Source organism: Sorex araneus, chromosome 3, assembly GCF_027595985.1.
Source record: "Sorex araneus isolate mSorAra2 chromosome 3, mSorAra2.pri, whole genome shotgun sequence".
NCBI lineage: Eukaryota > Metazoa > Chordata > Mammalia > Eulipotyphla > Soricidae > Sorex > Sorex araneus.
The window spans coordinates 204397506-204425134 of NC_073304.1; the positions used below are offsets into that span (position 1 = coordinate 204397506).

Here is a 27629-nt window from a genome sequence, read left to right on the forward strand (position 1 = left end):
AACATAAAATCCTAACATACACCTCACTCCAAATGCTTAAAATTTACACGTGCATTCAACAAAACTGCATTTACTTTAGCTTTATGTTCAGATCTAAACGAGGTATATACTAAACTAGCAAGTCGTTTAAATACTTAAATACTTTAAGGTATTTTATGGCTAAGCACATGGCTCTAAGCTAAGTACACAAGTATTTATAGTTTGTTAAGTGCTTTATTGAAAAGGGGGCTAGGAAGATATCTCAAGGATTTGAGGGCTGAAACACATGCTTTGTAGTCAGAAGGCCCAGTTTAACCCACAGAACAGCATGATGCCAGATGCACCTCTGTGTATAGCACTCCCACCCCTCTCAATAAAGTGATTCATCCTTTATTAATCACTTTAAAAATCACCTTTGATGTTTTAAAAACATAAAAAAACAGGTACTGAGACTGGAGAGATAGTAGAGCAGGGGGAGTGCTTGCCTTGCACATGGCCAAACCAGGTTCAATACCTAGCACCCCAAATGATCTCCCAAGCTCTGCCAGTAGTGATCCCTGAGTGAAGAGTCAGGAGTAAGTTCTGAGCAAAGACAGGTGTTGCATCCCTCAAAAAGAAGAACCAGTTTTTATTACATCACTATACAATACAATACAATACAATACAATACAATACAATACAATACAATACAATGAGAATGCCTAAATGAGACCTAAATAATGTAAATATACTTTTTCTTTCAGGGGTGGGCCACACCTGCCAATGTTCATGATGTGCCAAGGATCAGACCCAGGTCTCCAGTATCTGAAGCAAAAGTTCAGTCCTCTGAACTATCTCTCCAGGCCGAAAATAAACTTTTAATTGCTAAGAGGAAAAGAATCAGCCTTGGGTAACCATATAAATTATGTCCAATGCTGCTTACTCCCAGTCTAACACCTTTCCAATCTCATCTCTTAGTGGTCTTCTCTAGTACTTTCACCTCTCCCTTAACTCACCAGCTTTTTAATTTTTCCTCAAATGTACCCCACCTTGTATCTACTGTAACTTGACCTGAAATACTATGTACTATTAAGTTAATTTCATCAGGTATTTGTTCAAATATCTTCTGAGGTATCACCAATCATCTAACTTACAATGCCCTTCACTTCAAAGTAAATAAATAAGTGCCCCTTAATTTTAAGTTGTTCTCTTCTCAGCTAGGTTTGATCTGGTTAAAGAAATTGTCACAGTCCAACACCTAAGAGTTTAAAAACTCTTACAACCACCTTAGGATCACTGGGGAGGAATATGATTGAGCTGGGGAACCTTAATCAACTAAGCCACCATTTAGTCCCTGAGTGAACCTTACAGAATTTATCTCCTATTTTTGAAGCTGTATACCCAGGATTTAGGTATATACTACTGTAGAATAATGCATGTCACTGAACTTATTTCTAATCAAATGTTTACTTTCCCATACATGACCATATTTACCATATATATCTAATTGTGCAAGCCAAAAGCAGAAATTATTCTTTTTCTTTCACCTTCACTGTACTCAAATAACTGATATTATTATAGTTCTTTAATATTATCAATTATAGTTCTTTAATATTTATGATTTAGTTGCTGTTTACAATTAAAATATATAATTTTTGTTTTACAGCACTCCTAACAATCTTTCTAAAAATAAATTCTGATCATGTGACCAGAAGGTTCAAAATGAACAGTCCCCAACCACTTCAGAACTAAATTTCTCTTAGCTTTTTTGTTTTGGGGCTTAATCTGCAAGTGTTAAGGGTTTATTTACTCCTTGTTCTCCACTAAAGGATTATTCGAGGAAGGTCTCAGGGGACTATCTGGGGTTCCAAAGATTGAACCCAGGTTTGCCAGCATGTAAGCAAGGCAAGTGCAACTGTCCTACCTGATGTATTCCAGCCCTAAAACTAAGTTGCCTTTCCGCCCCCCGCCTCCAAAATCTCAGTACTTGAGACCCTTCACAATCTGACCCTTGCCAAACTCTCTGAACAAGTAATCTACCAAAACTCCTTCCCCCTTCCTTAAAAATCTACGATAAATCAGATTTTACTGATTTATCGTAGATTTACAATTCTATATAATTTTGGGAATAGACTTCTGCTACGTTTCACCCACCCAACACATAAGTTCTAGTTTATCACACTATCAAGTTGACTTTCTGTACTCATTTCTCCTACCCTTGTGCTATTAATTTTGTTATGTTTTTCCATTTCATTTGTTTTTGTTTTGGCTGTTTATACTTCACATATCATAAATGTTCCTTGTTTTACCATACCTTAAGACTCCTTAGAGCATTTTTCTAACTTTTCATAAAGTTTATGATAATAATACTTACAATAGCATTATTTAGTAGTTAAATTTTCTGCCAATTGTAAATTCCTTGATAGAAAGTTTAATATCTGTGGATAACAAGTTACTGGTCCCAGTTCTTTCTCCCTCTTTATTCAGTAGTGTTAAGTACATGCACACTGTAGTGAAATATATTTCTAAAACTTTTCATCTAGTAGGTCTAAAATTATACCCATTAGACAACAATCCACTATTATACCATTCTCCAGCTCCTGGCAAACATAATTTTCCTTAATTTTTATATATTTGATTACTTCAAATACCTCACTTAGATTCATACAGCATGTAGTCTTTTTGTAACTGGCTTATTTTACTTAAGGTACGTCAAGGTTGTATTACACATGATAAAACTTCTATTTTTTTCCTTTTTGGTGCGAGAGATTAAAGCTAAACATACAGAGTTTTGACTAGCAGAGCTACATCCTGAGCCCAGGATTTTTCGCTTCTTTTTAAAAAAAAATTTTTACGTTTTTGGACCACATGCAGCAATGTTCAGGGGTTACTCCTGGCTCTGTACTCAGGAACCACTCATGGCAGTGCTCAGGGGACCATATGGGATACCAGGGATCAGAGGTTGGCTGCATGCAAGGCAAGTGCCCTACTCGTACTAATTCTCCAACTCCATTCATTTAACACAGAAGTTTTTTTATAACTGAAATTCCCTGTTGAAATTTACAGGGATGATGCAGTTGGCTTAACATATGTAAGGCATATCTATATTCTACCACATAAGCCATATGTGCCCAAGATTTCTTTCCTTTTAAAAATTAATAGTTATTTATTGTCAAGTACTTCATGTTAACTATCCATCCATTAGTGGAAAGTTAGATTTTTTTCTACCTCTTACCTATTGTGAAGAGTGCTGCTCTGAATACATTATTTCAAGAGCATGTTTTCAACTCCTTTTGATAAATATTCAAAAATGGAATTGCTGTTTTTATTTGTAATTTTTTGAGGAAAAAATTACATTGCTCTTCAAAGTGTTTTTACATTTAACAATCCGCCAGTAAAGCACAGTGTTCCCCAACTTCATCAACACTTGCTATTCGGTTTGTTTTATGTCAGTCATTCTAAAGGGTGTATAGTATCATCCCACTGTAGTTCTGCTGCACATTTCTCTGATTAAACTTATTCAAGTGTTTTGCTTATATTTTTATTCAAGTTATTTGATATTCATATCTATGAACTGTAGTTCTTTATAGATGCTGATTAAAGATTGTAAGATATTATTTGCATATACTTTCTCTTATTCAAAATACATTCTGATACAAAAATGTTGCTTTTTTTATCTTAATAGGTGGCATACCCAGTCACTGGAGGGTGGGGGTGAGGGGCATTGGGGAGGGAAAAACTCAGGGCCACTCCTGATGCTGCACGGGGGGGCGAGCAGTGTGGGCCTAACAGGTTCAGTGCTCATGAAGCCAGGCAATACCAAGAGTTATCCCAGGAGTGCTGGGGACAGGGATGGAGGCACAAAAGAATGTAGTACCGGGGAAACAAACTAAGGGCCTCACACATGTTCGGTGTGAGGCAATGCTCAGGGGTTAATCCTGGCTCTGCACTCAGGAATTACTCCCTGCGGTGCTCAGGGGACCATATGGGATGCTGGGAATCAAACCCGGGTTGGCAGCGTGCAAGGCAAACGCCCTACCCGCTGTGCTATCTCTCCAGCCCCATATTTAGCTATTTTAATCCATTTTGAGTACACTGTTGTGTACAGCATAACACAAAAGTATTTACTTGTTTGTTTGGGGGCCATACATAGTGAATTGAGCCCACACTGCCTGCAGCTTAACCCTTGTACTATATCTCTCTAGTCCTGAACTTCAATGTTTCACATGTAGAACCTAGTTTTCCCAGCACCTTTTGTTCTTCACCTATTGAGTGGTCTAGAAACCCTTATTGCAAATCATCTGAAAACATACATAAGCTTATTTGTGGGCTTTTTATTTTACTCCACTCATTTACAGAGCTGTCACTATGCAAATGCTGCACATTTTTTATTATTATAGCTTTATGTTTTATTACTCTCTCTATTCAAGCTCTTTGGCTCCCTCATCTAAGAATGACAAGTTTAATGGAATACATATCTGCTCAATCTATACTTTACAGTATGGATCTAATCAGCCAACAACCAAATAACCTACAGAAACTGTGAAAATACATTACTGCTCTTCTAAATCTTTGGTTTTTGTTTGGGGGCCACACCCAGCGGTGCTCAAGGATTATTCCTGGCTCTGCACTAAAAAGATCACTCCTGGCATGGCTCAAGGGACCATATGAGGGACCAAGATCAAACCTAGGTTTCTAGGTTGGCTGCCTATAAAGCAAATGCCCTATCCTCAGTACTATCACCAGCCCAAATCCCTATGTTTTAGGAGTGATTTTAATACACTGCAATAAATTTGCATCAAAAGTGGCATGGCTGGGGCTGGAGTGCTAGCACAGCAGCGGGTAGGGTGTTTGCCTTGCACGAGACCAACCCGGGTTCAATTCCCAGCATCCCATATGGTCCCCTGAGCACCACCAGGGGTAATTCCTGAGTGCATGAGCCAGGAGTAACCCCTGTGCATTGCCGGGTATGACCCAAAAAGAAAAAGAAAAAAAAAAGTGGCATGGCAAAAATCCTAAATATGTGATATTGGCTTAAGGACTAGCTGACTGGAAGTAACAAATGCAGGAACTAAACAATTAGGACATTTTAATGGGGGACCAAATTATTAAAATTATACAGAGGGCCGGAGCAATAGTACAGTAGGTAGAGCATTTGCCTTGCACACAGCCAGCTTTGGTTCGAGCTCCATCCCATGTGGTCCCCTGAGAACTGCCAAGAGTGATTCCTGAGTATGGAGCCTTGAATATTTTCGGTGTGGCCCAAAAAGAAAAAGAAAAAAAAACCACCTCAAACTATGCAGAGAAAATGGGTGACCCATATAATGAAATGAAGAAATACTTTGTAGAACCACTGACTCAAATAAGAATATGATTCTAACACTCTTTGTTAAGGCTATCAAACATGAATTGTGATACCAGTATTCCTAAACCTCAATGGATTTTTCTAAAGTCAGTATCTAAAAAGATATAAATTTACAAATAAATCTCAGAAGAGAGAACAAGCTGTTGAGATGCCTCCAGACCTTGCACCTAGGTGAGTCTCATCCAGGGCACCCTAGAGAGGTGCAGATGAGTCCCACCACCTAACCCAACGGAGCCCTAGCAGTCAAGAAGCTCCAGATCCTAATCGCTGCTATGCTCATGACCGATCTCCATTGGTTTGGGATGAGCCTCATCCATGAGAACGAATCTGCTAAAAAATTTAGGTATACAGGTCTTGTGCCCAGTATCTTGGGGCTCTCATGGAGTAGGAATAAGTGACTCCCCGCCATCTTCCTGTTCTTCCAAGATCCTGGCAGTCACACCCATGAACCACCTCTGTCACCATAAAAGCTCATTAATGGCCATGATCCAGAGACTCACAAATAAATCTCAGAAGAGAGTAATAAACTGCAGCGATGCCTCTGGACCCCAAAGTCACCATCCATTTAAAAATTTAACTCCAGCTGTATCATGCTATTTAAAATTTTTGAATTCTTAAAGCGATATCTCATATTCTATGCCACTGATGTAAGAAGAGAAGCACACTACCACATTTGACGGGTATAAAGTAGAAGGCAACTGAGTTAAAAAAAATAAATAAATAATAATAATAATAAGTAGATAGATAGATAGATGGATAGATAGATAGATATTGAACTGGAGCTATAGCACAGCAGGTAGGGCGTTTGCCTTGCATGCGACCGACCCGGGCTCGATTCCTCTGTCCCTCTTGGAGAGCCCGGCAAGCTACTGGGGGTATCCCGCCCGCACGGCAGAGCCTGGCAAGCCACCTGTGGCACATTCGATATGTCAAAAACAGTAACAAGTCTTAAAATGGAGACGTTACTGGTGCCCGCCTGAGCAAATTGATGAGCAACGGGACGACAGTGCTACAGACAGTGTTTCAGGATATACTATAATTATGACACGTAAATTCAAAATCAGTAGCCTTGTCATACGTTCAATAAGCACTTACTTGCCATTTTAATTTTTACATCGGGAAAGAAAATTTAGTTTTTTGATGTAAAAATGTCTCCAAAGGGTCTTTTAAAAAATCTCAATTCCAACGTGTAAAACATTTGATATTCTCTCAGCACCCACTCTGTATTTGTACTACCCTATTTACCAGCAGGGTCTCAATTCTAGTTGCCTATAATTAAAGAAAAACATTACCTCCTAGCATATGTTCCCAATATAATATGCTAATATAATATAAAATGCTTTAAAATAAGCCAATCATGGAAAAGGAGCAAAAGCATGGCAGGTATGGCACTTGCCTTGCATGCAGCCAACCTGAATTCAATCCCCAGCATGGCATTCTGGTCCCCAAACCTATCAGGAGTGATCCCTAAGTGCAGAGCCAAGAAAGAAAACAATTAAGTTCTTTGGCCAAGAGCTTCAGAATGAGACCCTGACTTCCTGAGAACAACATAGAAGGGCCCTATCCTCCTCACTCCCCAACCACACCTCAAGGCAAAAAAAATTTAAAAATTTTTAAAAATCTTCAAAATAATTTTATGCAAAAGTTCTCTCAAGCAATTTGTAAACATTTTTTTACTAAGAGACTGTTTAATACCTACAGTAAGTATTAGAGCCCATTTACCTATGGTCTCAAAAGCAAATGCAGTAATTGTCACCTGATCCAGACACCTAAAATGCAGGAAAACACCAAACTTTTGAAGGCTGGACACTGGTCATTCTTTTAACCAAACATCTAAGTACTAAAATTATTTTAAATTTCTTAAAGCTGTTCCAGTGTTTAGTTACCTTATAGTTAGAAAAGGGTTCTCTGAACAGACAATTAGCTACATGAAAGTCTGAATGATTAAGAAAACAAAAATCTCTAAAGGAAGGATAAAGGGAATGGAAAGAAAAAAAAATGGTCAAAAATATTGTTTTGCGGGGGGAGGGGGGGAGGGCTGGAGTAATAGCACAGCAGGGAGGGTGTTTGCCCAATACATGACCAATCCGGGTTTGAATCCCAACATCCCATATGGTTCCCTGAGCACTGCCGGGGTAATTCCTGAGTGCAGATCCAGGAGTAACCCCTGTGCATTGCCAGGTTTCTTTTTTTTTTTTTTGCCCAAAAAGCAAAAAAGAAAAGGTAGGGAAATGACAACAGGTAAGTTACTCTGAAAAAAGATTTGAGGGCCGGAGTGATAATGCTACATGCACAGCACTGGCCTGCCTTGCACTCACCACCAGCATGCATACTGTCTCCTGAGCCTACCAGGAGTGATACCTGAACACAGAGCAAGAAGTTAGTCCTGAGAACCGACAGGTGTGGCCCAAAAGCAAAGCAAAAAAAAAATTGAGGATCAGCATTTAGCTTTCCTGACTGAAGTCAATTTTATACCATAACTATGCTTAGAGTCACTCAGAAAAGTATTTCTGGTAACACTCCATTAACTAAATGTAATTTGAATTTAGCTCTTACTTTTGAAAGGGTAGCCTATGGTGAAACACTTGTGCTCAATTATATGGTTAAATATCAAGTAGAATTTGTTGGAGTTGTGAAAATCTCCTTTATGAAAGGCTGTATTTTCTTCAACTGGTAGCCAACCGAGTTTCTTTCATAAAGAGAAATAAAGGTATTTCCAGTGTCTTGAGTGGTTACATTCATTCATTTATCGGTAAAGCACCCTCTAGTTAAGTGGTAAAGAAAACAGGAGGTTGAAGAGACTAGCCACATAAATTGGGGGGGCTAGCAAGTAAAGAGAAAAAAAAAAGAGTTATTTAGGAGATAAAGGTTGATGGAAAGAAGCCAAGACACTTGGTTGTGCCACGCCTGCAAATTCTCAGGGCTTAAAAAAAAAAAAAAAAATTCTCAGGGCTTACCTACGGCTCTGTGCTCCGGGATCATTTCTGGCCAGCTGAGGGGGGACCTTAAGGGGTATCAGAGATTGACACTGGGTTGCCCACATGGAAGGCAAAAGCCCCAACTCAATACTCCCTCTGGTCCCTTGTAGAATACTTTAATAAAAATTTTTTCCCCGGGGCTGGAGTGATAGCACAGCGGGTAGGGCGTTTGCCTTGCACGCGGCTGACCCAGGTTCGAATCCCAGCATCCCATATGGTCCCCTGAGCACCACCAGGGGTAATTCCTGAGTGCATGAGCCAGGAATGACCCCTGTGCATTGCCGGGTGTGACCCAAAAAGCAAAAAAAAAAAAAAAATTCCATTTCCCCAACTCAAAATGGGCTAAAAACAGGATTCAAAATACTAATTTTGAATTTTGCGAAACTGGAGTGACAGCATAGCGGGTAGGGCATTTGCCTTGCATACCACCGACCTGGGTTTGATTCCTAGTATCCCATATGGTCCCCTGAGCACAGCCAGGAGTGATTCCTGAGTGCAGAGCCAGGAGTAACCCCTGAGCATCGCCGGGTGTGACCCAAAAAGCAAAAAAAAAAAATACTAATAGAGTTGAAGTACTTTAAAAGGAGAGATTAAGTGAAAATTTAAATATGAGTACTTCTCCAATAGAAAACTTCTCCAATAGAAATACGTGCTAGATTTGTGGGCAACAAGAAGGCCTCAGTGCTCAGGAGGCGTAGGTGTTTTCCTAATGGAAATTCTTCAACAACATGGTCAGTTATTGAATCCAAGTGCCTGCAAATGTGGAGCCACAGGGCCCTGTGAAGCTAGAAATTACTACCCCCTATATTGTCTCTGGCCCTTAGATTTTCTTTTTTTTGTAAAGGAAAATAGCTTTAAATGAAAAGTTTAGAGACATGTGGGAGGGGAAGAAAGAGATAAAGATAGAAAATAAATGAGAAAATGTGTTCAACAGAGAACAAAGGCATGAAAAAGCAAACCAAGAAAGCCTAGATTTTTTTTTTTTTTAACACCGAATCTTAAAACTATACTCTCAAGATAAAGAAAAGTATACCTATGTTGGGCCGGAGCGATAGTACAGTGGGTAGGGTGTTTGCCTGGCATGCAGCCAACCTGGGTTCAATCCCTGGCATCCTATATGGTCCCCTGAGCACCCAGGAGTGATTCCTGAGTGCAGAGCCAGGAGTAACTCCTGAGCAAAGCCAGGTGTGACCCAAAAGGCAAAAAGAAAAAAAAAAAAAGCATACCTATGTTGGCACATTCACTGTTACTGTATTATAATATCTTGATATGTATACTTTCTCTCTCTGACTTTTCTTTCATTTCTCTTTGCTTTTGTTTTTGGGCCACACCCAAGCAAGATGCTCAAGGCTTACTTCTGGCACTGCACTCAGGGAGCACTCCTAATGAGCTTGGGTGATCATATGGGGTGCTGGGATCGAATCTGGAAAAGCAAGATGCAAGGCAAGCACCCCACCCCCTATACAATCTCTCTTGTACAATTATTTAAATAACAATATATAGTTATTTTAATTTTCAAAGAGGAAAGACATGAAAGAATCATCTTTTCTACAGGCTAATCTACACATCTATTCTACTAAAACTAAATCGGGAAGTTTGAAAAAAAACTCCAGGTGCACATATGACATGAGAGACAGCCTATCTCAACAATTATTACAATGTACAATCAAATGCAACTTTATATTCCCACATCATTTAGAAGAAAAATAGTAACATTTAATTTCATTTCTGCCACATCTTACCTTACTGTCATTTCCTCTCTCAAAGCCTCACTAATTCAATCACTGTCATCAATTTGTTCGAGCGGGCACCAGTAACGTCTCTCAATGTGAGACCTATTGTTACTGTTTTTGGCATATCCAATAATTCAATAACTTCCTATAATTTAATCCTCTAATAGGTTGTGCCTTTTATTGTTTAAATAACAAGAAACTGCAGTAACTTAAAAGCTTATAATATATGGGAAAAGAAGACTTCTTTTTCCCTTTTTTTTTTTTTTTGGCTTTTTTGGTCACACCTAGCAATGCTCAGGGGTTATTCCTAGCTCTGCACTCAGGAAGTACTCCTGTTAATGCTTGGCGGACCATATGGGATGCCAGGAAATGAACTTGGGTCGGCCAAGTGAAAGGCAAATGCCCTATCCACTGTATTATCACTCCAGCTGTGGAAAAGAAGATTTCTTCAAACTTTTCTGTGCCTCTATCTGCAATTACTCTACAAATTAGTGTCATAAACTTGCTAACTCAAGGTTTAAGATTACAAACACTCTTCTAATAAAAAGAGTCTTCTACTGAAAACAAACTTAAATTGTTGTAATTGTAAAGTGACATGTTTGGGGATGAGAAAGTAGAATCAAACTCAACCAAGAACATAACTATAGATTATTCTCTTCAATAGTTAAGAGTGAACATGACTGTATTTCCACTAGTACTTTATATGTATGTATACATACTTCCATGCCCAAGACTTTTCTTTCATCCTTTTCTCAATAATTTCCAATCAAAACTTAGATCACTTATGCACACAGCTTATGCAGTGCAATCAAGAAAACAATTAAACACTTATAGTACCTAAATATGGCTGTAAGATTTTTTTACTAAAGCCATAAAAATTAACAAACTGAAAGAAGTATCAGGGATGAACAAGATAGCTTACCTTTTATTTATAGGTTTTTCATCTTTTTCATAAGGCTTTACAAACCACTTGCCAATACGTACAAAGTTCCGATTCATTAAACACCGTTCCAACAGATTGTGAACTGCTTTGAAAAGCAGAGTACGGCATTCATAGGAAAGTCCATTCTCCCACACTCCATCTTCCTCTTCTACAAAAGAATAAAAGAAACAGAAAGTAGTGGCACTATATCTACTCAGAACAAAGTGAAAACCACTACAGGTTAAACTCTTAAAGTCATAAACAATACACTTTACCTCATAGTACTGAGCTACAATCACTTCAATATACTACAAATCCAAACATTTAAATGTCAGGTTTCATTTACTTGATAAGGAATAAATGGTCTAAATGTCATGTATTCTACTGAGTTACTTGAAAATTATTTTCCACCTATAAAAAGGCAATGGTATATTGCAAACACAATGATTTTATTTCTGTATTAATAAAAAGAATATTTGTACAACCTAGAAGACATTAAACATTATGCATAAAATACCAATTTCTAGGTCAGCTCATTATTTTATCTTCATTCCTCCAGTTATCCTGCCTGCCAAAAAAACTAGTTTTAATAATTAAACTAAAACCACTTTATGTCTATCAGCATTTAATCCACAACTCAACTATAAAAATAACTGATGAATAAAAAAAAAAAAGAAACTTTATGGAAAAAAAAATCTAACTAACAAGCAGAGCATGATCAGTCACCACTGGTCTCATTTTAACCAAATGATTCCCAGATTACTATTTGATGTGGAATCTTCTACTTGGGAGAGCAATTTAAAATTTTTAAACTTAAATTTTAAATAATACTTCTGATATAAAGTTATAGCAACCTTTCCCAATTACAGAGCCTCAATCTGCCAACAAATCTATCCATCACTCCAATGTATTAAAAACAAAAGTTATTTAACTTAAGTCTACAAGCCTTTTAGATAAACAAAACTTTATCCATTCCATGTGTATAATGAAATCTCCAATTAATCTTGCTACAAATAAGGATCTGATACCAAAAGATTTTAACATTTAGCATTTTAATGACTTTATTTTTACAGAAGCAACACCTAACAGTGGAGGGGTCCATCAGAACTAGTTGAGCAGTGCCTGGGGGCAAAAGTAAACATGTGGTACCAGGGATCAAACTCAGAGCCTTGCACATTCTAAGCATATGCTCTACTACTTGGGCCCTATCACAATATTTGTAAATGACTATTCCAAATATAATCTAGTATCTTTCTGTAACCTACATAACTTGTTTATAAAAACACTCAGTTAAAAAAGTTATAATGTTTGGGGCTGCAGTGATAGCACAGCGGGTAGGGCGTTTGCCTTGCACATGGCCGACCCGGGTTCGATTCCCAGCAGCCCATATGGTCCCCTGAGCACAGCCAGGGGTAATTTCTGAGTACAGAGCCAGGAATAACTCCTGTGCATCGCCAGGTGTGACCCAAAAAAGCAAAAAAAAAAAAAAAAAGTTATAATGTTTATAAATAGGAGTCATCGTTTAATTTAAGTAAAAATAAAGGGAGAGACAGAACACGGATTAAGGCACTTGCCTTGCAAGCACACTACCCCAGTGCAATCTCTGATACCACCAGCACTGCTGTGTATAGCCCAGGAGGCACCACAGCACCACTAAAGTTGACTAGGTAACTGTTCACTCCAGTACCTTGCCTTGAACTGCTGTCACTGGTGATGATAATCACTGGAGAAACCCCTAGCATTGAGAACAACTTCGGAGACAGTGTCCCCCCCCCCCAATCTTTAACTCAATTAAACACCAAAATTTATTTATCCATAGAAAAATAATGATGCTTTTTTGGGCTGGAGCGATAGCACAGTGGGTAGGGCATTTGCCTTGCACGAGGCCGACCCTGGTTCGATTCCTCTGTCCCTCTCGGAGAGCCTGGCAAACGACCGAGAGTATCTCTCGCCTACATGGCAGAGCCTGGCAAGCTACCCTTATTGTATTCTATATGCCCAAAACAGTAACAAGTCTCACAATGGAGAAGTTACCGGGCCCGCTCAGGCAAATCGATGAACAACAGGACGACAGTGCTACAGTGCTTGAACAAAAATGTCTGTATTAAGAGCACGATATGATTAATTCATAGCTTATGCAACAAACAGAATAAACATTTACTAAAAAGGACAGTGGACTTTTAACTGTACTAGAAATTTGGGTCACTAGAAACATTAACGCTTATTTTGTTGTTTGTCAAAGTGTATTCTAAGGGGCTGGAGCAATAGCACAGCAGGGAGGGCATTTGCCTTGCACGCTGCTGACCCAGGTTCGATTCCCAGCATCCCATATGGTCCCCAGAGCACTGCCAGGAGTAATTCCTGAGTGCAGAGCGAGAAGTAACCCCTGAGCATCGCCGAGTGTGACCCAAAAAGCAAAAACAAAAAGTGTATCCTAAAATTCAGTCATTTTTCAAATTAACTTTTTCCCTAAAAGGTAAACTTTAGAAAAAATGAAATGAGCTCCAGAAAATTAAAATTTTAGTTATTTTTTTAAAAACTATAATAGTAAAGGGAACAAGCTTTTGACACTGTTATATTGTAGGGACACTTAGCTACTTTTACTTAAAGATAAAACTTTGGAGTTTCTAACTTAAATATTAGATCTATCATGCCTTTTACATGACAAGAAAGCACAATGGTTATAACAATTATCCTGCACGAGTAATATTTACCAATATCTTTTTTTTTTTAGGACACATTTTATGAAACTGGTGTTAGTCTCAGCAAAACAAGTTCCTTACCTCCTGTACTACCTCTCTGAACCCCTTATTAAGATCTATCAACTACTTCAAAGGTTTTATTTTTATTTTATTTTATTGCTTTTCGGGTCCCATCCAGCAATGCTCAGAAATTACTCCTGGCGGTGTGTGGGACCATATGGGATGCCGGAAACCAAACTCGGGTCAGTCGCACGCAAGGCAAATGCCCCACCTGTTGTACTATCGCTCTGGCCCTTCAACTACTTCAAAAGTTTTAAACCTCAAAAACCTAAGACATCTGAAAGTTGTACAGTTAATATAAACTTCGAATATCATGAAAGTACATTTTAAAATCTGAGAATGAATTTTCATTTTTTCCTAAAAGTTTTAGAATAATCAGTTGAAAATAGTTATGTTTCCACATCAAATTTGAAAAATTTTATTGATTTTAAAAATCTATATCAGTCAAATCTGTAAATAACATGACAATACTAAATAGTTTAAAAATCAATTTTCGGGGTTGAAGCAATAGTACAGTGGGTAAGGCATTTGCCTTGCACGTGGCTGACACAGGTTCGATCCCTGACATCCCATACGGCTACCCTGAGCCCTGCCACAAGTAATTTCTTAGTGTAGAGCCAGTAGCATAACCGGAAGTGACCCAAAAAGGGGGAGGGAGGTCAATTTTCAAGCATTTCTTCCTCATAACTCTAAATTTTATTTAGAGACATTCAGATGGACCAAATACCTTCAAGTGATCTGACTATATGGTACTGGAATAAAGATAGACCCTCAGATGAATGGAAGAGTTGAATATCCTGAAACACTCTCAGTACATGATAGTTAATCTTTGATAAAGTATAAACTGTAGCAAGGAAAGCTTCTTTAAAAAGTGGTGATGGGATAAAGGGTCAGCTACACCTCAGATCTCTCTAACACTAGCCATGAAAATCAAATCAAATGACTATCAGACCTGAGTCCATAAGGTACAAAGAGGGAAACATAGGCAGCCCAAAGGCATCTTAAAAGATGAAGTATCAGTACTCAAGCAAGAGGAAGCAAGGATAAACAAATAATACATTAAATTAAGAAACTTCTGCACCATAAAGGAAACATCAACCAGAATTTTAAAAAGACAGCCCACCGAAGAGGAGAAATTATTTGCCCATCACTCATCTGATAAGTGGGTTAGTATAAAAGATTATATAAGGCACTAGTAGAACTTTACAAGGAAAAAAATCCTACCCCATCAAAAATGGAGATGAACAAAAACTTCCTCAAAGAAATACAAATGGCCAAAAGGCACATGACAAAGCTCTGCAACACAAATCATCAAAGAGATACAAATCAAAACAACAATTAGATTATCATCTCACACCAGAGACTGGCACACATGAAAAAAAAAAAAAAAAAAAAAAGAACAACCAGTGTTGGTGTAGGTGCGGGGAGAAAAGAACTCTCATATACTGAAGGTGGGAGTGTCAACTGGCCCATCATTTCTGGACAACAATATGGACAATCTTTAAAAAAAAAAAAAAAAACCTAGAAATTGGGCTTCCATTTGACCCACCAACATCAGTTTGGGGAATATACTACAAGAGCCCAAAATCAACATGATTCTTGCAGCACTATTCACAATACCCCAAATCTGGAAACAACCCAAGTGTCCAAGAACAGATGAGTAAATCAAAAAACTACGATACGTATATAGAATGTTTATTACTCCACTATAAGAGAAGATAATACTACACAATTTGCTGCTACCTGGAGGTACTTGCAGAGTATGCCATGCTGAATGAAGCTACTCAGAGGGAGAGACTGACATAGAATGTTCTCTTTTATATTCGGATATAAAGAAACATAAACAAACAAAAAAACCAAAAACCCACCCCTAGAGTCAGGCTTGTGGTAGGGAGGGAGGAGGGGTGTTAGATAATGGTGAAGGGATTAGTGCTGAAACATTTTTATGGCTGAAATCCAATCATGAATAACTTTGTAATTTCAGAGACTAATAAAAAACTTTTATAATAGTTTTTTAAAGTGATCTAACTATACTCTCAACTGCCCACAACTCTGAACATAAATGGTAGTGATGCATAAAACAAAACAGAAGAAAGAACAGATCACACCTGTCAGGATATTTTTAAGCCAACAAAATTCTAAGTATATCTTTACCTATATGGCAAGTAACTAAGCAACCATTATACAAAAACATTATAATTTTCATTATTTCCTTAGTAATGAAAAGTGAAATAAGTGCTAATAACACTCAAGGAAAAGGTTGAAGGTTATTTTATTGTTGGGGGAGGTGCACTAGGTATATCATTTAGAAACAAGAAACTTACTGAGGCATGCTTCTAATATTCTAATGTTACAATAATCATAAAAAAAGTACTTCTCTATATGTTTTATTTGGTACAATTAACTCATCCGATACATAAACACCTCATATTAATTAAATAAGCCCTTGAATCTCAAACCACCATAATAGGAAAGGAAGGGAGATGGGAACACATGGCAAATCTTTTTGAACTTAATCAAACATAGCTTAATAGAAAAAGTGCTTAATGCACTTAAATGATTTCCTCCACCTGTATTTGTATCCTGGGAGGAAACAGCTTGATTCTATGTCTTGTATACTTCTGTTACTATTTGTTCTATTTGCTACAACACCTAGTTCTAGTGTAAACCTAATTACCATCTTTTTTTCAAGACACAATTATTGAGCCAAAATCAAAGTGACAAATCTTCAAAATAATTCTCTATCAGCTGGGGAAAAACTTTTTTAACTTGATATTCCTAGTACTTCTACATTTTCCTTAAGACTAACATCTAGGCTCTTGCTGTAACTACCATGGTGGAACCATTAAGGATCTCTGTGGGACTGAAGAGAAAAGTACAGTTGGTAGAGCACTTGCCTTACAAAAGGCCCACCAGGGGCAATTTCTGAGGGCAGAGTCAGAAGTGACACCCTCCCCCACAGGATGTGGCCTAAGAACAACCACAATAAGAAAAGGATACCTGGTGCCACTGTGTGTAAATGCAGGCAAGCACCACAATCCCCAGTCATCAATGAACAACAACAAAAAGACGGGAAAGTTGGGGGCGGAGGAGGGGGGAAGAGGAAACCAGATATTGGGACAGGGTTAAACCAGGATAAATTAGTGAGGGGGTAGAGGGAAGAATATAGTCTCCTAAATCATCCTACAAAGCTACTAAAATACAACATACACTACCAAGTAATAGTCAGGTCAGTATCTGTGGTAGAAAACACTGTATTTCCCAAAAGAACAAAGAAAAATGTTTAAGTATCTAATGTTTTTAACTTGAAGTAGACAGCATCACAGAGCTATGACAAAACCTGAAAAACTACCTAAAAATAATGAGCTAGAGAGAATAGGTCAAAGGGCTGGAGCACATGCATTGCTTGCAGGAGCCGGGGTTTAATCCTCTGCACTATGTGCTTCCTATGCATTGCTGGGAGCGATCCCCAACAGGCACCAAAAACAATATTTGATATGATACAAAAGTCAAAATACAAACAAACACCAACTATCTAACATGTTGATGATTATCTTTGATTTGAAGATTAAAAGCTATAGTTTCTTCCTTAAAAAGGGTAGTACAGAGTAAATATGACAGGACTATCCCTGGAAGATTAGCTCTTATAAAAGACGGGGTCCTTCAATTAAATTAAAGAGAGACTGAAACAAACTCTTTAAACTACATGTGGAACAAATGCTTCATGGCCAGAAAGACAGCACACGGGTTAAGGCATTTGCCTTGCTCACAAACCTGTCGATAACCCTGGTTTGATGGAGGCACCATATATATTCCCTCAAGCACTGTGAGGAGTGACACCTGAGTACAATCATATGTAGCTCCCCAATCTCCCCCCAAATTATTTTCTTTTGCTGACAGCAGACTCCTATATTTGATTATATATGTCAATATTGTTAAAGCTGCCACTAAAATCTAAATTCTACTATTAAAATTTTTCAGTGAAAGCATCCAAAGTTAAATTGAGGTAATTATTGGTCCACTTAGTTTTGGCAGTACTATGATGAAATTCTAGTATGAAAATGTTGCTTAAATCCTGTGTAAAGACAACAGGAACCAGGAAAAATAAAAAAGTTTTTGCTTTTTTTTTTTTTAAGGTCTCAAGGTATCGTCTTTCTCAAAGTGCCTTACCACATTCCAGATAATTATGATTTTTTTTAAGATGCAAACCTTGAGACATGGAGTAGGTTTTTAAGAAAGACAATGATGATAGATTAAAAAATATATATTCCAAGGTTAAAGCACAAAACAAATACACAAAACCTCTTCTCTTTCAAGATCTATGATAAAATGAAACAATCTTGTTCTGAAGCAAACTACACTTAGAAAACCAATCATAACAAAAATCACTATTAGCGACAGCAGTCACTTTTTTGGCTTTTTTTGGAGTGGGGGGAAATCACACCCGGCGATGCACAGGGGTTAACTCCTGGCTCTGCACTCAGGAAAAACTCCTGGCAGTGCTCGGGGGACCACATGGGATGCTGGGAATTGAACCTGGGTCGGCCATGTGCAAGGCAAATGCCCTATCCGCTGTTCTATCGCTCCAGCCCCAGGAGAAACTTTTGAACCAGAGGGACTAAGCTAAAATTTTTCCAGCACCAATCTCACCCTTCCATCACATAACAATTAAATGATGTGCTACAAAGTTTAAATTAAAAAGACAAGGCTGACGATATAGCTCAAAAGGCTGCAGTTCAATTCCTAACACTACAGGGTCATCATCCCCTACCCCCTCCACCAGCTCCAGTGGGTGTGGCCCCAAAACAAATAAAAAAGACAAATAAGGGCCCAGGATAGCAAGGTTCAAGGTCTATCACAGGTATAACATGGCAATCCCAAGCACTGCAGGGCTAGAGCCATCCACCATCACCAACTGTGGCCCTGGTAGCTTATAGCACCAGTCTGAATAGTGGTGGCCCCAAGCACTGGAATATAACATCATATTGTTGGCTGAATATCACCAGGAGTGGACCCCTAGCTTAAGAGCCCTGCAAAAAATAAAAATGAAAAGGTTTCAATCAAAGGAGTTTGGTTCCCTTATATCTTTTATCTATTAACACACTGATAAACTATCAATTCTGGGGGTTGGGGATGTAGCTCAAAAGTAGAGAGGTTATCTCTGGTCCAATCTCCAGCAAACAAAAATCAAAAATTAAATTAATTCTCTTTTAGAAGTCTAGAGCAAAAGCTTTTTGTTTTTTTAAATTGGGGCTGGATATTCAAAGAGCTGTGTGCTTTGCATGTATGCAGAGACCTGTACTTTACTCCTGGCACTCCACGGTCCCCCAATCACAAACAGGAGTAACCGGAGCACAGTCAGGAGAAGACCCCAAGCACATTAGGTGGGGATCAATATATCAAAAAGAGAAAAATTAGTTTGATTTGGGGATTCAAGAGCATTTTAAATAAGTAATTTTATAGAAAGCTATAGATAGACCAATATAAATTAGCACAAAAATCATCAGATCTTGGGGGCCAGATAGATAGTATAGCAGGTTAGATCGCTGGCACCCTGTATGGTCCCCAGAGCCCTGCCAAGAATGATCCCTTAGTATAGAGCTAGGACTTAACCCTGAGCATCGCTGGCTGTGGCTCCAAAACAAAATCATCAAGTCTTTGCAAATTACTAAACAATACTGACTACTGCTAGAACTAGTAATGGAAGATTTAAAGTATCATCAAATCAAGGACCCTAGCACAACAGGCTGAATATATGCTTTGCATGTAGGAAACCCAGGCTATATACCTGACACTGCCAGGAACAAGTTCTGAGCATTGAGCAGAAAGTACACCTCAGTACAAGGTGTAGCCCAAAAGGAAACAAAAATAAAAAGTATCATCAAAACAGATTTGATTGCTGAAATATCTACTGATTAGTAATACAATAAATTTATATAGTCTTTCTACACATCAGCTACTCTTGAAAAAAAGTGACCCAAACACATGTTAAGTAATAGAAAAGGAACAGGCAGAAATTTAGAACCAAGGAACCCTCACAATTAATAATTAACAAGTAAAAAACAAGAAAAGTCTGAGAAAATGTCCAACCAAAACAGCCTAAGGGGATGTGCCAAATCAATGTAGTCTTCTACAGACCGGATCTATTGTAGAGTGGGTAGGACATCTGCCTTGAACACAGACTGCGTGGGTTCAATCCCTGGCATCCCCCAGCACTGTCAGTAGTAATTCCTGAGTGCAAATCCAGAAGAAACAAAACACTGAGCACTGACAGGTGTGGCCCAACCCTCCCCCTGCCCCAACAACAAAAAAATGTAATATCCTAGATCAGATCACAGAATAAAAACAAATTACATAAGAACAAAGGATAGCCAAATAAAGTATGAACTTAATATTACCATATTAGTATTAGTTGATCAGTGGTGAAAAATGTACTATACTAATATAGCAACAAAAACAACTGATTGAGGGTTATAGAGAAGCTCAATATAATAACTTTGCAAAATTTAAGTAAATTTGGAACTTTTAAAAATGAAAAGGTTATTTAAGAATACATTATGGATGACACAAGAGATTAGGTTAGTAAAGGCAATTTTGAACTTTTATTATAGAATACTTCAGTTGCTAAGGAAAACAGAATTTGACCGCTTCTTGGCCTTTTGGCTAAGATCCAGTGAAGAAAAAATGAGAATTCAAATTTTTCCAGAAAGGAATGCCTTTCTCCTTCTCCCACCAAGAAAGGCAATATTCTCACCATAATCACAAATATTTCACTAACAAGGACACTGGACACTGCCTATGAAGAGCAAGCTCAAGCTAAATTAACCAGCCCTTTCGTTACCACCTGGGTCCTTCTGGTTCCCCTTTGCCGAGCGCTACACCTCCACTTGTAACTCAGGATTGCCTCCTACAGCTGGTGCCACCCTTACTGTCCAGCTGCTCTCTTCTCAAGGGAGCTTAGAAGGGAACAGAGTGCCACAGATGGGAAGAAATTTTTAAAAAGGGGTTAGAGAGAAAGACAGAGAGAGAGAGAGAGAGAGAGAGAGAGAGAGATAGAGAGAGAGAGAGAGGGAGAGGGAGAGAGAGAGACTAATTGCCCCAAAAGGGAGGCAGACGGTGTCCCTAGAGCAAAGAAAAGGGAGAAACAAATATACTCCATCTGAAAAGACCTTATTATTCTACTATTCTTAAGGTTGATTTAAGTAGCAACATTCTAAAGTAAATGACAGATCACAAAAAGTTAAAACATATAAGTAACACTGCACAAGCTGAAATAGTATAGCATAGGCTCTGGGACAATAGTGATTATGTATCACCCTTAATTGTATTTTCATTTATCACTTTTAATTGCTTTCACTTTGATAAAAATTTTAATTACCATTCAGTGCCATTCACCAAAATCTTACAACAATTAGAGCCTAATCTTCCACAATTATTTTTATTCACATTCAAAAATAACATTTTAAAATATGGATTCGAACTTCTTTTAAATTATGCTTAAAAATAAGCTAAAGAAAAAATAATAAATTGTTACCCAGTTTCAGGAAAAAACGTCTAACTAGTCAAGAAACTTGGAAGAAAAAATATGCGCATAGCATTTTTATACACATAACAGCTCACATTAAACTTCAGTAGGCTTTAAGCAATCAGAGCTTCAGTCCTTTTCTACACATCAGAACAAATCACATTAAACTTCAGTAGGCTTTAAATAATCTGAACTTCAGTCCTACTTCAATACTACATATCTATTAAAATTAGCTTTCATTCCACAATATGTATTTAATTGAATATAGATAAAGAAAATCTGTTTGAATGCTCTGCCAACTTAACTTTTTTGGTTTTTTGGTCACATCGCGATGCTTACTCTTGGCTCTATACTCAAGGATCACTCCCCAGGGTTCTCAAGGGACCACAGGATATACAAAGGATAGAACCTGGTTCAGCTTCATCCAAGGCAGTGCCCTACCATTGTGCTGTCACTTGGGCTCTCTGTCAACTGCCAACATTATTAAGTAGACTAAAAGATCCAAGTAAGCACTATAGCTATCAACAATTATGGTCTCCAAATAATTTAGTATTAAACAATCACTTTAAGATTAAATAATCCCACTCAAAAGTGAATGGAAGATAATGCCTTAGCGTTCAGCATGAGAGCATCTTGCTGATACCACAAGACCTTTCATATCCTAATATATATGAACATTTTATGTCTATGTCCACATATAACACACAAACACATCATTTTAAATATTCACACAACATATTTTTGAACTAAGGACTAGAATTTCCAGCCGAAAAACTGTTAATTATAAGAATTGCAACCACTCTTGAAAAAATAGATTAAACAAAACCAGAGGGTTTGTTCATTAGAGTAGAAAGCAACTATCAAAACAAACAAATGTAAATATGCAATATACACATTCCTGCACAAATCGTGGTCTTAGCAAATGCTTCTTGAAGCTATGAACCAAGATAACATCACATCAAAAAAAAAAATCATTCCTAGCTCAAATCTGTGTTCAGTTCTTTTATTGTTCATTGGGATGCTTTGACACTGACCTACGTACAAGTAATTTAGGGACTGGCAACATAGTCAGGAGTTTATTCATAAAATTTTGTTATAACCATCCTATCACCTAGCTACCCTTCTAAGTCTCTAATTACTGTTAACATTGTCCAAAAAGTCAATTGCACTAACTAGCTCAAACTCTGATTTTCACCACTCTGTAGCACTGTGGTCCCGTTGTTCATTGATTTGCTAGAGCAGGCACCAGTAATGTCTCCATTGTGAGACTTGTTTCTTTTTTTGGCATATCTAATATGCCACGGGTAGCTTGTCAGCTCTGCAGTGAGAGCAGGATACTCTCGGTAGCTTGCCGGGCTCTCCAAAAGGAGAGGAATCGAACCTGGGTCGGCCTCGTGCAAGACAAATGCCCTACCCACTGTACTATCTCTCCAATATCAAATTTTCAAGTGGAGGTTTAGTCACTCATGTGTCTGCCCTCAGACATACTATAAAATCAAGTTCACTTTTTACCCCTACTCTCAAGTCTTGATGTCCTACCAAAATTAGCCTGTACTTTATATAATCAAATAACTTCAGAGAGTTATAGTGTTTGTTCTGCTGATATTTTGTACCATTTAGTTTTCTACAAGAGTGACAGTGCAGTATTATCATATCGCATATGCATATAATGCATATTTCATCATAGATGTGGCATTCAATTAAAATATAAATCTCTTATAATAATGTGTAAGAATTATCAGAATGATTCCTATCTACCTTCCATTTCATTCTCCCATTTGCTCATAATTTTACCACCACAATGGCCTCTAAACACATCCCAAACTAGTTTTTTAGGTTCTTTCTCCTTACTTTTATTCTGCCTACTATTTCTGATCCTAACTCTTATATAGTTGATGGACAAAAATAGAAACCTCAGAGCACCACATTTTAAATTAAAATACTTATTTACCTGTCAGGAATCACCATCAAGTATCTTAGTTTTTTTTTGGCACCATGCAGCAAGACACTATTCATTTAAACTCTACAATCAAAGATTGTGAACCACTCTTCTTATAGTGTATAAAATAAACACAAACTTTAGTAATAACCTAAACAGGTGGTTTGTAAAGTAGTATTTGGTCCTAAATGTCATGAATGTAAAATGAAGGTAATCTGACTTTTTTATAATTATTTAACTTTTTAGATTATGAACCCTATATCCTATGGAAGTTCAACAAGTCAGCATTCTTTCATGTTCAATGAAAATCTTCGGTAGACATCTAAAAGAATCACTTATTGGGGCTGGAGTGATAGCACAGCGAGTAGGGCATTTGCCTTGCACGTGGTCGGCCCGGGTTCAATTCCCAGCATCCCATATGGTGCCCTGAGCATCGCCAGGAGTAATTCATGAGTGCAAAGCCTGGAGTAACCCCTATGCATCGCCAGGTGTAACCCAAAAATCAATTTAAAAAAAAGATCACTTGTCAAAAAAAAATCAAAGCCTTCATGTTAATAATCATCACAAATAATAAAATTAAGTGCCTTGAAAAAACAAAAAATCACAATATAGAATTTCTCAATACCCTTATAATTGTCTGCATATTCATACAGAAGAAAGCACTGGCAGAATTAACACAAAGGTGAGCTAAGCCTGGCCTCAAAAACACATGACTTGCCAGAACTAAACAAGTGAAGCAGAATATGCAGACAGTCTGTTACATACTAGGCAGTACATGGTCACCTTACAGAAAACAGCCACCCACCACTCCATGAAAAACATAACTTTGTTATGACTTTTATGCAATTAGACTCAATTTTTCTTGGGTTAATGTAGTATGCCTTTCTTGGACCCTGTCTGTAGTTAACGAGGAAGCTGTGCAGTTGACAAAAATATTCAACACTTCAAGTCTGTCACAATATGAATATTTGAAGTAAAACAGAATAGCAACAGTGACATGAGCTGTATTTTTATCTTCTTTATAACTAATGGTGTCTCACGCCCCCCAAACTAATTTGTAACATGATTTTTGGAAAGTATACAACATTGCTGTATCATTAGAAATTATAAATTGCTTTCACCTGATAAGTCATGGTGAATAAGGTCAGCAAAATTAGGGTCTTCACCCCACCAAAATATCCACAATTCTCTTCTTCCAGGTCTTTGATCTCGTCTCCAAACACCAAGTACATCTGCCTTAAGGCAGCGACTAAAACTGCTCAAAATGGGGTCTTCCTCTGTCACCGGAAATAGAATAGGGGCAGAAGTTGGGCCTTGCCATACATATCTTTTCCATTTAATTCCAGTCAAGTCAGCCTAAAAGAGAGGGGAGAGGGGAGAAGACATGATTATTTAAATCACCAAAGTTAAAAATATTCATACCAATATTTGCTTAGCATTGTTGAAAGCAGACTGCAAAAACCTAATTCTGATAATCCAACAATCAAAATGTTCAGGAAAAGAATAAAAACAGGTTAATTTAAAAATTAAATTAATGGCAATAAATGTATTCCAAGGAGAAATAAAATTATGTTGTGGGCCAGAAAGATAGTACAGCAGGTAAGGTCCTGGTCTTGCACACAACCAACACCGTTTGAATCCCAGTATCACATCAGGAGTGAAGCCTGAGCAGAGTCAGGAGTGATCGGCCAGGTGTGCCCAAAACCAAATAAAATATGTATGGTAAATATAAATACAGTAATATAAATATCTAGTAGAAATTCCCACTGTCCTAAGTTCTATTCTAACTGGTTACATTTGTGTCTGGGTATCAAACTATTAAAAATTCTTTTAAGGATTCATCATTCCATACTTATAAGTTATAATTCTAATAAATCTGAATGGTAACTGAATGATCTAAGTCTTAATTCTTCACATGCCCCTTTTAGAAAAAGTCAAATAGCTGTGACAAATAACTCAGATTTGAGCTAGTCTCTCTTCAAAGAACCTGATCCTTGAAAGTGCCAAAAATAGACTAAGTCGTATAAGACAGAAATGTAAAACCTGCTTTATGCAGTACATCTAAAGAGATGCTGATTAATGGACATTGTACCAGAAAACATCTAATGGGGGGAAGGGCATTAAGTGAAAGAAATCTGACAGTTCTGTAGTTCTCTAATCTAATTTAAAGGTGAAAAGGATAAGGTGCCAAAAATGAAACTGCTGATACATGACTGGCAGTTTACTCTTGCCAACTAGTTGTGCTCCGCCCACTCAATTCACTTACCTATCACATACTCTCAAATCATAGCATGGGGAAAACGAAAAAAAAAAAAAAAAAAGCCACCCAAACTTTAAATCTCCGAAAAAGCAAAGCTACTGTCCAACTCAGGGCTACGTATTTTGCAACAGTTGGTACTTTTGAAAGTCGTAACTGTCGGATGCTCCCAAGGAACCCACACAATTGTCATTCTCACATCCAACTTCCCAGGCTTTCTCGTTTCACTCAAATGAGGGGGCAGCCTGCGCAAAACGTTCGAAAAACGCCAGCACACTAGCGAAACAGCCGGTGCAAGTCTAGATTTGGGTCCCCTCCACTCGCAGACACACAAGGTCCTAATAAAAGCAAGATGGCTAGAATTGTCAAAATGGCAAACTATTTCCAAAGTTTCGAGAGGAAACATATGCAACGGCATGTACTTGTTTTTACCCAGTGATCTCAAGTCACCCGAAGAAGAAACAGCATTCATTAGGTTGAAACCACCCCGATCCCAAAAATCTAAATCTAAAACTCAAGGTTTGCGGTGTCTAAATTCGGGGGAGGGGGGGGGTCCCTGTTTCTTCGGGAGCGCTGAAAAGGAGAAGGTTGGGGGGGGGGGCACCAAATTCTCCTAAGGAGGCGCAAAGGCGCAGGGACACTGGGCGAGCCCGGAAAAGTGTGAAGGACTCCACGGTCAAGGGGAAGAAAATAGCCGGAGTTCGGCGAGGGCTGAAGGGACAGGGGATGATCAGGGCGGCCCCGGGGCGCTAAGTTGCAGACAGGACCGCGGGGACCGAGACTCGCCTGAGGAACCGGGAGAACCGGCAGCCCCCCGGGCCGACAGCGCCGAGGCGGGCGGGAGTGAGCGAGCGCGGCCGCGGCGCCGGCTCGGGCTCGGTTTGGGCCTAGCCGGCGGGGGGGTGGGGGGGAGTGACGGACTCGGGCACCGGGATACCGACCCGGCGCCCCCCCACCACACACACACACACACACACACACACAGACACACATAGACACACACACAAGCGCGCGCGCACACACACACACACAACCCCCACCCCGACCCCCCGGCCCAAGGGCGCCCCGTCGCGGCCCCCGCCCCGCCACCCCGGCACTCACCAGGCAGAAGAGGTTACAGTGACAATCTTCCAGGCTGGCCCCGTTCGGCACGAAGGAGGAACTCATCGTCCCTCACAGCAGCCGCCGCCGGCGCCACAACCCACCATCCGCCATTACCGCCGCCTCCGACCAGAGAGAGAAACACAGACACCGGGGAGGGCGGGGGGGTGGTGGTTGGGGGGGCGGTGGGAGACGAGGCCGCCGGGCCGCCCGCCCTCCCCCACCCCCCCGCCGCCGCGAACGGCGCCCGCCGCCCGGCCGGCACCCAGCGGCCCGGGGGGCCCCCCAAGGCCGGAGGCGGGAGGGCCGCGCCGCGCTCGCCCCTGCGGGCCGGACTGCGGCCGAGCCCGCGGACGCTCGTCCCTCTCGGGGCGCGGGGGGGGGACAGAGCGCTGGGTGCCCTTTCCCCCAAGGGGGGGGGGTAAAGAAAAAGAATAAATTACACAATAAATAGTTCAAAAATCAGAGTCCGAGACGGCGGCGCCAGAGCCCGGGAAGGAGTCTCCCGGGCGAGGAGGCGCCCGTCCAGGGGCGGGAAGGGCGAGAACCGGGAGCGAAGCTGAGGGCCCCCGGCCCGGCAAGCAGCGATGTCCTTAAGCTCAGAGTCTCCTCAGCCGCGGAGGTGGTGGCAGCGTCTACGGGTTCACACCATTCTCTGGCTGTGTCTTCGTGGGGTCCCTGGGCCGAGCCGGCCTAACGTCTGCTCTCCTGCGGCCTCACCGCCCGGGCGCCGTAATCTCCCCCATTTTGTGGGCCCAGCGGGCGGTGTTTTTCCCCCTTTAATCCGAATTCACGGGTTTTCCCTTCGCTTTAATGGCGGCCACAGGGACCAGCTCGCCCTCTCTGCTCGCCCATTGGCCGCCTGGAGGTCACGTGGGCCGGGCTCCGTGGGGAGGGGGAGCGAGAAGGCAGGGAGGGAGAGCCGGGAAGCTTTCGGCGGAGGCGGTGAGCCCCGGGGACCGGGCAGCCAGCTGGTGGCTACTAAGACAGCGCCATCTGCTGGGTGCCACGGCCAGTGTAAAATGACCCGGGGCCTGGCCCTAGCTTTCTGCTGGCCAGGGAATCGACTGTTACCGGAGGATTCACCTC

General features: G+C 39.7%; 1 protein-coding gene across 2 annotated transcripts in view; it reads right to left on the reverse strand.

Moving 5' to 3' along the window:
* Positions 1-26704, reverse strand: part of MED13 (mediator complex subunit 13) — a 103124-nt gene extending 76420 nt beyond the window's left edge. For both annotated transcript variants that reach the window (XR_008629162.1, XM_055130707.1), the window contains exons 1-3: positions 26541-26704; positions 24304-24538; positions 10957-11125 (exon numbers count right to left, since the gene is read on the reverse strand). Coding sequence is in view for 1 of the 2 variants with exons in the window: in XM_055130707.1 (XP_054986682.1) it covers positions 10957-11125; positions 24304-24538; positions 26541-26606 (470 nt within the window). In the remaining variant the exon portion in view is untranslated. The remainder of the gene's footprint in view (positions 1-10956; positions 11126-24303; positions 24539-26540) is intronic.
* Positions 26705-27629: the final 925 nt, after the last annotated feature.